Raw genomic sequence first — 12,885 nt, 5'->3', positions numbered from 1 at the left:
GTGGGAACGGCTGGCTCTCCAGTGTCTGAGAATCACCTTTCTTTACTCGAAAGCCTAGTGACAGGATGGGGCAGACGCCTAGCGCAGGCCTCTCACCCTCCCAAAGAAAACCCCAGCCGGCCATTGCCGCCCCTTGACCTGTAACTAGGGACAGGTTTCTGCATGCAGCAGGGGACGAAACCACTTATACGCCAAACAAACTGTGAGATCTTGCCATTTCACAGTTGCAGAAACCCAGGAAGGGAACGGTGCTAGTAAGTCAGGACAAAGACGAGAAATTTAACACTCGTTTGGTGGGACTGATTGCTCTGAGCGGTCTCACCAGTAATTGTCCGTTAACATTTTGCAAACGTAGCCGGCAGTGGCTCTAACCGCTCACTTGGTTGACTGCCCGAAGTGCAGGGCACTGCTGAGTCCGTGTTTAATAAGGCTGAGATGCCAGGCTTCTGTGGCACAGTGAACTATACAGAAGGAATCCACAGGCTAAGGGAGACAGGGGCACTGGCACGGATTTGTCACGTGCCACTTGCACATTCCATACCCAGAGGACACTCCTCCTGGAGCCCCTGAGGAACATACAGGTGAGGGACCCCTTCAATCGGAAAAGTGAACTTGTCACTGCAGCAGCTGTTCCCAATGTAGTATCTTGGGGGACCTACAGCCCCTGCCTGGGCACATACTCCTTTCTCTATACCAATCTACAAGGACCCCCAGACAGAGTCTGCTTTACCTGGCAACAGGACACTTTCACCCACGTGTCTCAAGGCTGCAGCACCCCTGCTCTGTACCTTATTATGGTCTGCAGAGAAGCTGGCCATCTTCACACTGCACATTGCCACACTGGCCCATGCGCTGATGGCAGTGTGGGCTGGACTGGACAGGCAGGAAGTAGCAGAGCTCTAGGTGCCTCTGTGAGATATGTGCAGGGCACGGCGTGAGGGACAGACCCCAAAGAACCAGCGGTCTCACACCCCAGAATGGCCTGAAACACTGGAGACACCCCTCCAATGAGAGCTTCAAGTTGTCACTCCACACTTCACCTGCCACTACAACCACCAGGCAGGTGTTTTGGAGGCAATGTGCACCACATGTGTGTGTGCTACTCTGACACAGGTACTGAGTGACACTAAAAGCTGTTTTCAGAGAGGCCTGGGGCAAGATCAGGCATGTGGCAAGTCCAGGTTGCTCTTCTGTGTAGCCTTAGGATCCAGCAAGGTTGATATCAGGGATGCTGTAGGAAGCCTCCACCAAAAGGAAATTTACAGAGTAGACATTGAGGGTTTTGAGGGAAGATTAACTCCAAAACAACCATATCTTCTCCTACAGATGACTTTCGCTGGGAAACAGTTCTGGCTGATTGCGCCAGGCCCTTGCAGAGACTGAACAAGCTAGCCATGAGACGCGGAGACCATGCAACCTGAGCTCCCCATCGCAAACAAGGAACTACCAGGCCCTCCAGGCCGAATGCTGAGTGTGCACAGCAACCCTCTCTCGCCAGGCAGAGACGGGGCTTGCCCAGGCCTGTGAAGCACACGGACGCTGCACGGGTACATGATGCAGCTGCTCTGCCACTGGTGCCTCCCCTACCTCGATCCACACCCAGACTCGGGGGAGCTCCTTATGAGCCACTGACTGACGGAGAAAAAGCTGGGCTTGGTTTACAGGTGCTTCTCCTGCTGGGCTGGCCGCTGCTGGCACTGCAGAGTGTGGCTCTTGAGGACAGTGGGGATTACATCTCCCAGCAGGCAGACCTCCCAGCTGGACATCTGATTTCCACTTTATCAGGACTGAGATGGCCAGGACATATCTACACGGATCCCCAGGGTGATTCCAGTATTAAACCAGGGGAATCTCATGGAACCCAACCGCAGGGAGTCCAGTCGGCCTCTCAAGAGACTGAAGATGGAAACAGAAAAGCCAAGCCCGAGACTGCTCGTCCCCCCTCATTCTGGCGGCACACCCTCCCATTCTGCTCTCCTCTCGTGGGCTCTGTTCTACTCCTGTCTGCACACACTCTTTCAGCTTCCCTGCAAGTGGCTCGCCTTGGTCCACAGAGCAGTTATGGCTCTGAGGATGTTGTACCCTCAGAGTAACGTGGTCATTTTGAGTACTGTTCTGCAGCTTACTTTTTTTTTTCCTAATAAATGAATATACTCTTGACAAACATTTTCTCCAGTATGCAGTATTCTGTTATATGCCTATGCAAGGATTTATTTAATCTCTTAGGTTGTTTTGGGTACGCGGCTATTTTCTGTTTGCTTTCTTAGCTCTCGAGGGTGTGTCAATAACTATTACTGCAGCCTGTGTCTAGAAAATACTCAAATCACCCCCTTGCAAATACATCTTTTACTCTGACTTAACCAATGCCAAACAACTTTCTCCCCCTATTTCCATGGTAATGCATCTCAGCTCCTCTCAAACTCAGAGCCTCACAGGATAAACAGCTTCCCGGAGATGATGCTCACAGCTCCTGTTAATTAGGGAAGTGATATTTACTGGATCGGTGATCTTGGACATCCATAAGGTATCGCATTTTTCACGTATTACTCATTCGATTTTCTTTAGGGTTTAGCCAAAATGAGTAATACGTGGAAAGCTGGGTAAAAGTCAAACCAGCTGTTACTTGTTACTGTCATTTTTTGAGAGTCTTGCTTTGTTGGAGTCTCACTCTGTCATCCAGGCTGGAGTGCCGTGGCACGATCTCGGCTCACTGCAGCCTCCACCTCCTGGGTTGAAGCGATCCTCCTGCCTCAGCCTCCTGAGTAGCTGGGACTACAGGTGCCTGCCACCACACCCAGCTAATAATTTTAATTTTTGTATTCTTAGTAGAGATGGGGTTTCAACATGTTGGTCAGGGTGATCTTGAACTCCTAACCTCAAGTGCTCTGCCCGCCTCGGCCTCCCAAAGTGCTGGGATTACAGGTGTGAGCCACTGTGCCCGGCCTACTGTCACTTATTTTTATGTTGGTAGAAATGCCGGTGGTCAGAAGATCTGGTATTTTACAAAGTAAACCTCCTGGGGGATGGGGGTGAGGCTGAAATAGGCTGAGCCAGTAGTTCCCTTATCTTGGGAATTCAGAACTTCTTGTTATTTTGTTATTGAAACACGTGGTCACAGTTCTCGAGACGGCATCTCTTAAAACGACTGCCTACCATTTTCCCTACTATAAGATTGTATTTGCATGCTTTCCTCTTTGTGTCAAATAATCAGAGAATATTAGGGTTTTAAAAGTGGCTCTGAAGGTCACCTGGTCCAAAGTGAACTCAGCAAAGACAAAGGATATAAAGCCAATTTGCAAAAATCAATTGTATTTCCATATGTTAACAAGAAACAATTGGAAAATGAAATTAAACGAAAGCAACATCATTTTTGGTCATCCTGTAAGTCCTGGGTGGCAGGCACAGAATACAGGTAAGGTGCTCCAAGAACCCGGGGAGCCCTCTGAGGACGCATGGCAGGTGTGGGGCGTGGGAGCAGAAGCAGGCCACACCTGGGGGTTCCTGGGGAGGTCTAAAGGGTCTGGTGGAGCAGGAAGAGCCTGGGAGGATCACCTAAGGCAGGGCTATGGGAGGGGTTGGACACGCTCCAGGGCACCTTTCAGCCGGAGCTCCCGAGGGCTCAGGCTGAGGCCACCCTTGCAGGGCCCTGGCTGGGTGTCTTCCCCTGCCCTGCTCTTTCTCTGATCCCTTCATGCTTCCTCCTGGGAGTGCATCCTTCATAAACCACTTGCCCGTGAACTCTTGGTTTAGCATTTACTTCTGAGGAACTCGACTGAGGACAATCCTACTTGGAAAATATTTATATAGAAACAATACACTAAATGTATATGCACAGATATGTGGGTAGACACACATTTGATTACATTGAATGTAGTTTGATCACTCTATTGAGTATAATATTTAGGACTGTTCGTATGTGATTATAAGTTACATTGATATAAAGTAAGTTGCAACAAGCATAATTTTAATACCAAAATGTTAAGATTCAAATGTTCTGTGAAAAGAGATTGGTAAGGTTCTTCTCTCAAGAGATTGCCCATTTTAGTGATTGTCTTCTTTTTCACCATTATTATTTCAAGTTTATGTATCATATGTTCAACTAAATAACTTAAAGACCATGAGGATATACTGAGTGAGGCTCTACAGTTTAATAATGAACAGCTTAGGTTCTAACACACATTAGACAGCCCTGTGTTCAAAACCCCATCTTGTACTAGCTCTGTGGATTAGGTCCTAGCTTGCTTTCTGTTTTTTTTTTTTTTTTTGAGATGGAGTCTCGCTCTGTTGTCAGGCTGGAGTGCAGTGGCATAATCTCGGCTCACTGCAACCTCTGCCTCCTGGGTTCAAGCGATTCTCCTGCCTCAGGGTCCTGAGTAGCTGGGACTACAGGCATGCACCACCGCACCCGGTTAATTTTGTATTTTTAGTAGAGATGGGGTTTCATCACGTTAGCCAGGCTGGTCTCCAACTCCCGACCCTCAGGTAATCTGCCAGCCTTGGCCTCCCAAAGTGCTGGGATTACAGGCGTGAGCCACTGCACCTGGCCAAAGCTTCCTGACTTAAGTTCTTAAACTCTATAATTTGAGCTTCCCTGTCTTCAGGAAGAAGACAGTAATAGCACATGTTAAGAATTCAGATAAAACCTCTGCACAGTGCCTGATAGTGCAAAGGACTCAATAAACGTTTGCTGGCATTGCTGGTTTTAAATGACTGCATAAAGCAGTAGCCATCCAAAAGTGAAACAAAAAATTCATGAAAACTGAGTACACTTACTTGTAATGTAGTATCAAAGACGACAAGCTTTGAACTGGTTGGAACGATGTCATAACACTTGTGTGACCTCATGAATCGCATGTAAACACCACTTTCTGAGTCTTCTGCTATAAGAAAAAAAGGCAAAACATCAGTAACAATAAAGAACACCCTCAATCGGATGAAGAGCATATACATAAACCTATCACTAACAGACTTCATGGTAAAATACGAAATGTTTTCCCAGTATGACTCAAGGGCCAGGCAAGGATGCTCACTCTCACTAATTCTATGAACACTGTACTGGAGGTCCCAGATGGGGCAATAAGGCAAGAGAAAAAAATGAAAGGCATACACGTTGAAAAGGAAAAAGCAAAACTGTCTTTACTTGCACACTGTATGATTTTCTATATAGGAAAAACCAAAGAATCTAGAAAAAGTTCCTAGGTTTAAATAGAATGAGTTTAGCAGGGTCACAGAATTAAATACGGGGTTAATAAAACAAAGACAAAGCTAATCGAATGGGGAAAAGTTGGAAGCTTTCCCTTCAAGATCTGGAACAAGGCCGGGTGCGGTGGCTCACACCTGTAATCCCAGAACTTTGGGAGGCTGAGGTGGAAGGGTCGCTTGAGCCCAGGAGTTCGAGACCAGCCTGGGTGGCATAGCAAGACCCAGTTTCTACAAAAATAATAAAATAAAATAAAAATAAAAATAAAGGGGGAAAAAAAAAGACCAGGAACAAGACAAGAATGCCTGCTCTTGCTACTCTGTTCAACGTAGTACTGGAAGTCCTTGTCAGAGCAGTCAGGCAAGGCAAAGAAATAAAAGGCATCCAAATATGGAAACAAGGAAGTTAAACTGTCCCTGTTTGCAGATGACATAATCTTATATATGGAAAACCCTAATGACTCCATCAAGAAACTGTCAAAACTAATAATTTGGTAAAGTTACGAGATATAAACTCAACATAAAAAATCAGTAGCATTTCTATACACTAATAGACAACTATCTGAAATAGAAATTTTAAAAAATCCCATTTATAATAGCTACAAAAAACCAAAATACTCAGGATTTAATTTAACCCAGGAGGTGAAAGATCTCTACAGTGAAAACTATAAAACACCGATGAAAGAACTGAAGCAGGCCAGGTGTGGTGGCACATGCCTGTAATCGTAGCACTTTGGGAGGCTGAGGTGGGCAGATCACCTGAGATCAGGAGTTTGAGACCAGCCTGGCCAACATGGAGAAACCCTGTTTCTACTAAAAATACAAAAATTAGCTGGGCATGGTGGCACGGGCCTGTAATCCCAGCTTCTCAGGAGGCTGAGGCACGAGAATTGCTTGAATCTGGGAGGCAGAGGTTGTAGTGAGCTGAGATTGCGGCACTGTACTCCAACTTGGGTTACAAAGTGAGACTGTCAAAAAATAAAGGAAGAATTGAAGAAGACACAAATAAATGGGAAGATACCTTGTGTTCATGGATTGGAAGAATATTGTTAAAATGACCATACTACCCACTATGATCTACAGATTCAACACAATGCCTATCAAAATACCAATTCTTCTCAGGACAAGAAAAAAAAATCCTAATATTTGTATAGAACCACAAAAGACCCCAAATAGCCAAAAGAATTTTGAGCAAAAAGAACAAAGGTGAAGATATCACACTACCTGACTTCGAAATATACTACAAAGCTACAATAACCAAAACAGCATGATGCTGGCATAAAAACAGACACACAGACAAAGAGAATCAGAAAGCCCAGAAATAAATCCACACATTACAGTCAAATGATTTTTGACAAAGGTTCCCAGAATACACGCTGGGCAAAGCGTGGTCTCTTCCATAAATGGTGCTGGGAAACTTAGATATCCACATGCAGAAAAATGAAGCTGGACTCCTGTCTCTCATCAGATACAAAAATCAACGGAAAATAGATTAAAGATTGAAAAATCTATGACCCAAACTATGAAACTACTAGAAGAAAACAGGGGAAATGCTTCATGACTTTGGTCTGGGCAAATATTTTATGGATAAAACTTCAAAAGCACATGGAACAAAAGCAAAAATGAATAAATGGGATTATATCAAACTAAAAAGCTTCTATCCTGCAAAGGAAATAATCAACAGAGTGAAGAGACAACCTACAGAATGAGAGAAGATATTGGCAAACTATACATCTGATAAAGAGTTAATATCCAAAATAGATTAGGAATTCAAACAACTCAACAGCAGGAAAACAACAACAACAACAACAAAAAACCAAATAATCTGATTAAAAAATGGGCAAAAGAACTGAATACACATTTCTCAAAGAAGACATAGAAATGGTCAATGGGTATATGAAAAAATGTCCACCATCGCTAGTCACTGGAGAAATGCAAATCAAAACCACAATGAGATATCACCTCACTCCAGTTAGAATGGCTATAATAAACAAAACAAACAAAACATGAGTGTTGCTGAGGATATGGAGAAAAGGAAGCCCCCCCACTTTTTTTTGAACTATTGGTGGGAATGAAATATAAATTAGTATAGCTATTATAGAAAACAGTACAGAGGTTCCTCAAAAAAATAAAAATAGAATTACCCCATGATCCAGCAATCCCACTACTGGGCATACCCAAAGGAAATGAAATCAGAGTGTTAATGACACATCTGCACTGCCATGTTGAGTGCAGCACTATTCACAACAGTCAAGACATGGAATCCACCTAAGTGTCGCCAAAAGATGAACGGATAAAGAAATGTGGTACCCACGCACAACAGAGTACTATTCAAGCATAAAAAAGAATGAAATCCTGACATCTGTGACCACAGGATGAACCTAGAGGACACTGTGCTACATGAAATAAACCAGGCATGGAAAGGCAAATACCATCTCATTCATCTGTGGAATCTAAACAAGTTGATCTCACAGGAGTAGAAAGTAGAGAGTGGTTACCAGAGGCTGGGGAGGGAACAGGGTGGTGGTAAGAGAGGTTGGTCAGTTACAGTCAGACAGGAGGAATGCATTCTGGTGTTCTATTGCACAGTGTGGTGACTATAGTTAACAATAACGTATTGTATATTTCAAAATAGCTAGAAGGGAGGATTTTGAATGTTCCTGCCACAAATGATACATGTTTTAGGTGACAGATACACTAATTATCCTGATTTTATCAGTACACAATATATACATATATTAAAACATCAAACTGTATCCCATAAATATGTACAACTATGTGTCAACAAAAAATTAAAAAAAAACGAAAAAAGTACAATAAAGCAAATGCAAATAGAAAAAAAGGCTACTATATTTGTATCTACTAACTCATTGTTAGCAGACAGAAATTTTAAAAAATTTTAAAGGTATTAATTACATAAATGCTGTATGGAAACACGGACCTACACAGGGAACACAGAGCACTGAAAATGGTAACGATGTGGACAAATATATAAATGCTTTCAAAAATTATTTAAATCTCTCTAAAAGTTAATTGGCAATTTATTTTTTATTTTTATTTTTTTTAAGATGGAGTTTAGCTCTTGTCACCTAAGCTGGAGTGCAGTGGCTCAATCTTGGCTGACTGCAACCTCCGCCTCCAAGGTTCAAGCGATTCTCCTGCCTCAGCCTCCTGAGTAGCTGGGATTACAGGTGCGTGCCACCACGCCTGGCTAATATTTGTATTTTTAGTAGATATGGGGTTTCACTGTGTTGGCCAGGCTGGTCTTGAACTCCTGACCTCAGGTGGTCTGTATGGCTTGGCCTCCCAAAGTGCTGGGATTACAGGCTTGAGGCACCGCACCTGGCCCTAACAGACAATTTAAACAAAAATAATGACAGTGTGTTGTGGGGTTGATAGCACGCTGATAAGGAAAAGGCAACACTGTCCAACCGATCATGGAAATGTAGGAGTCATCCTTGCCATTGTCCTCTTGTCACCCTAACCAATTTATCACGATCCCTTGATTTTGCACCCCAGATCCCTCCAATCCACTCATTTCTCGGCCTCCATGGCCACCCCCCTAGATATCCTAACTTCCTCATCAATCCTTCTGCCCCCGTATCTTCACAGCTGTCCACACTGCATCCAGGAAGATTTTGCCAGATGCAAATATAATCTAATCCAGCTGCTTTAGAATAAAGGCAAAACCCCTTAAGTCACCTACAACAGCAGTCCTTAGGACTGGTTTTGTGGAAGACAATTTTTCCACGGGGGTTGGTAGTGGGTGGTTTCAGGATGAAACTGTTCCACCTCAGATCATCAAGCACCAGATTCTCATCAGGAGCACACAACCTAGATCCCTCATGGGAACAGTTCGCAACCGGGTTTAGGCTCCTATGAGACACTAAAGCTGTCCCTGATCTGAGAGGATGCACAGCTCAGGCCATAATGCTGGCTCACCCACGCCTCGCCTCCGGCTGTGCAGCCCATTTCCTAACAGGCCAGGGAAGAGTACTGGTTCATGGCCCCAGGATTGGGGACCCCTGACCTATAAGACCTGGGAGGCCTGGCCCCCCCAACCTCCCTGCCTCTTGTACTAAACACTACCACTTTGTATTTTCTCCAACCCCTATTTTTTTTTCTAGTCCTCCATCAGTGCTCTGCTATCTCTTCCATAAGGCCTGACACTACTGCATCCTCTGTCTGAAATACTTTCTCCATCTCTTTGTGGCCCAGTGAACCCCTTCATTAGACCTTGGCCCAAGGATATGACTGGTGAGTCATGGAACGTGAATTTGAACTTGAAGCCTCTGGATTCCAAAGCTGTGTTCTTAGCCAAGCTGATCCCCCTCCTGCCCTCGGCCTGCCACGACCGCTTTCCCTGTTCTGCCGAAATCCTTCCCTATCTTCACGGGTCAGTTCAAATTATACCATCTGCAAGAGACATCCTTGACAGCTCCATTCAGCCCACACCGATCTGTGCATTTTAGGAAGATCTGAACTACTTGGGAAATATCTGAGAAGAAGAAATTGTAGTGTATGAGCTAATTAGCAAAACAAGTGCTAAACAAGTGATACTACCCAAGCTCCTTGGCTGTGGAAAGGAGCCCTACAATTCTGTGTATTTCCTACTGTGGACATCCATGCAGCTGGTTTGCCAATTTCATGACAAATGATGTGGACCACTCCCAAGTCTATTTTCATTCGGACCTCTCTTTGGGATATCACAATTTATAATGCAGAGTTTTGTCACTGCAACTGCCTCCTGCATATTTCCCTCTCAAATGCTTCCCTCCTGATGTGGAATAAAGTCCAGATGCCTCCGTGTTTTGTTTATGAATCTCCACATCTGGCTTCTCCGCAGCCTTATTTCCCACCTCCTGGTTTCATGTCTAGGCAAACGGGCTCCCTCTCAGTCTCCTGTAGCCTTTGACCTCTCCCTTGTTCACTCATGTTACCTTAAACATCCTCCTCCTTGACTTTTCCTTGTTCAATTTCAACCCAGCCTCAACTGACATCTTTTCTCACAAAAGAAGTGAACATCTGAGTGCTCATTATGGACCAGGTACCGCAATAAATCACCTCACTTAACTGATGTAACAACCTAAAGGAATACGGCTTCATGTTTTTTATTTTACCTCTGAGGAAACTGAGGCTAGGACAAGCTGTGTCACAAGGCCCAAATCAGATGGTGAAGAAGTGACCCAAGCGGGATTTGAAGCTCTGTCCCAGCCTCCAGTAGCTCCTTATTAAGCTCACTTTCCTGACTCAGTGGTGCACTCATCTGAGCGCACCTGGGGAGGACCTGTGTCCTGGGTCCTGTCCTGGGGTTACTCACAGGGGGACACAATGACCGGTTCTCCACCCTCAAAGCTTATGCATCAGCCCAGGGTGAGCACTGGATCACCTGAGATCACACAGGTGGGTCACCAGCCCTGACCTGGAAAGAGTAAGGAAATCTAAAATGACTTCTTCCCCTGAACGCTAATGGCATCGTGCTTCTGTCTCATCAGTTATCGCCTTCTATCTCGTTAACAGTGACTGTGTATTTCTAATATTTTTTCCTTCCTGGGTGATAATTTATTTGAATGATCAGTATCTTACTCAAGTAATCCATAAATTAATTCAGTCTATAAATATTTATTGCATATTGTCTTAGTTTACATTCCTCCCAAAGCTGATCCCAAGACCAGGGAAAGTTAGGGGAGAAAAACTCAAAAGAAAGGGGGCCCAGTAAACAGGCTACACCTTCATGACCCTGGAGTGAAGCTACGAGGGAGGATGCTCCGAGGCTGTACAGACCTCAGAGCTGTCTCAGGGGAGGACCCCTCCTGCCCTGCCTGGGTTCCAGGTAATTCCTGGGACATGACCCCTGGCATTTCTACCCACAAGCCCAGTTGCCAAAGAATGTCCTGGGGCACAGATGTTGAAATATGAGAACTTGGGTGTGACAGGAGGATTCTGGTGAGGCACCCGCGGCATCCACTGTGCGAGAGGCGGGGATGCCACAGGGAAGACAACAACCACAACCCTTGTCCTCACAGACACTGCAAACCAATGGAGGGGACACTGACTGTCATCACACTGCCACCAGCACTACCAAGGACAAGCTCGGCGTTCGTGAATGAATAGCAGCGGCTGTCAGGGAGGGAACGGATGGACGGATGATTCCCATATTTCTCAAAACACTGATAGACTAGACAGTGAGGGCCCTGCTAAAGAAAGGCCTGAAACAGCAAGCTCTCATCAGAGCGGCGCAGACAGCTCTGGTCTGGGTCCGCCATCGCCGCTAAGGATGACGCGCCTCACGCAGCCGCATGCGCAGTCTCCTCACGCCTACTGAGTGCGGGATTCGTGCAATACAAAAACCAAAGATCACGGCAGTCAAGCATACATTCAACCAGTATTTAAGTTACAAATTGCCTGCCAAATCTATCATCCTAAAATTCAAAAGCAAGAAATCAAGAGGGACGCTAAGTATAGTAAAATGTAACAAACCATCTCCCAGAAAGGGAACCTCTGAAGATATTTTGTTCATTAATTAAATCAAGAATTTTCATAAAAGAGGTACACATATTATAGACATATTATACATGTTATTACTATATGAATATGTGAAATAAAAATGGAAAATAAAATAGGGCAAGAATGTTCAAACTTACAGAATTTTTGAAAATTTAAGTTTAGTGTTAGATTATATTTTTAGTATATCATTTTAATGTATTGATTTCTCAATTATTTCAATTCACATTGTATTTTGAATAAATATATGTTCCAGATTTACAAAAAAGTTGCAAAGCTGGAACAGTTCCTATATACTCCATATCAGGCTCCTCCAAGTTTATCATCTTACATTATTGATACGGTTTGGCTTTGTGTCCCCAACCAAATCTCATTTTGAATTGTAGTTCCCATAATCCCCACATGCCAAGGGCAGGACCTAATGGGAGGTGATTGGATCACGAGGGCAGTTTCCTCCATGCTGTTCTTGTGATAGTGCCTGAGTTTTCAGATCTGAGGGCTTTATAAGGCCGTTTTCTCTGCCCTTGCTCTCTGTTGCCTGCTCCACGAAAGACATGCCTCTTCCCGTTCCGCCATGATTGCAAGTTTCCTGAGGCCCCTCTAGCCATGCAGAACTGGGAGTCAATTAAACCTCTTTCCTTCACAAATTATCCACCCAGTCTCAGGTAGTCCATTTAAAGCAGTGTGAGAACTAACACAGGGTTTTCCCCAATCTTTGGGTTACGCAGTTTCGTTCTCATCATCACGTAGAGGAACACGCTCCATCCTCTTCACACGTGGAGGGACACGCTCCATTCTCGACACACGCTCCGTCCTCACCACGCAGGAAGGGACACGCTCCGAGCTCATCACGCAAGAAGGGACATGCTCCGACCTCCTCACGCATGGAGGGACACGCTCCCACCTCATCACGCAGGAAGGGACACGCTCCGGCCGCATCACACGCGGAGGGACACGTCCGACCTCATCACACGCGGAGGCACACGCTCCTTCCTCATCATCACAGGGAGGGACACACTCCATCCTCATCATCATATTGAGGGTACACATGCCTTCTCATCCCATCCTATCTAGGGTATCTAAAATCAACATTACTCATCACCTTAATCACCTGAGTGAAGTCATATTTGTCAGGTTTCTCCAAGTAGAGGTACTCTTCCTCTCCTTTATGTACAGTAACCT

At 44.9% G+C, this 12,885-nt stretch overlaps 1 protein-coding gene across 5 annotated transcripts in view; it reads right to left on the bottom strand.

Annotated features, from left to right (window-relative positions):
- The window catches only part of PRKAG2 (protein kinase AMP-activated non-catalytic subunit gamma 2), a 324,067-nt gene that overhangs the window by 37,624 nt on the left and 273,558 nt on the right, over window positions 1–12,885 (bottom strand). For 3 of the 5 annotated variants that reach the window (XM_050785863.1, XM_050785865.1, XM_050785866.1), the window contains one exon: window positions 4,774–4,880. In XM_050785863.1, the coding sequence (XP_050641820.1) occupies window positions 4,774–4,880 (107 nt within the window). The remainder of the gene's footprint in view (window positions 1–4,773; window positions 4,881–12,885) is intronic. The other 2 variants (XM_050785864.1, XM_050785868.1) reach the window with 1 other exon arrangement.

This window comes from Macaca thibetana, chromosome 3, assembly GCF_024542745.1.
Source record: "Macaca thibetana thibetana isolate TM-01 chromosome 3, ASM2454274v1, whole genome shotgun sequence".
NCBI lineage: Eukaryota > Metazoa > Chordata > Mammalia > Primates > Cercopithecidae > Macaca > Macaca thibetana.
This window is presented reverse-complemented; position numbering and strand designations above follow the sequence as displayed.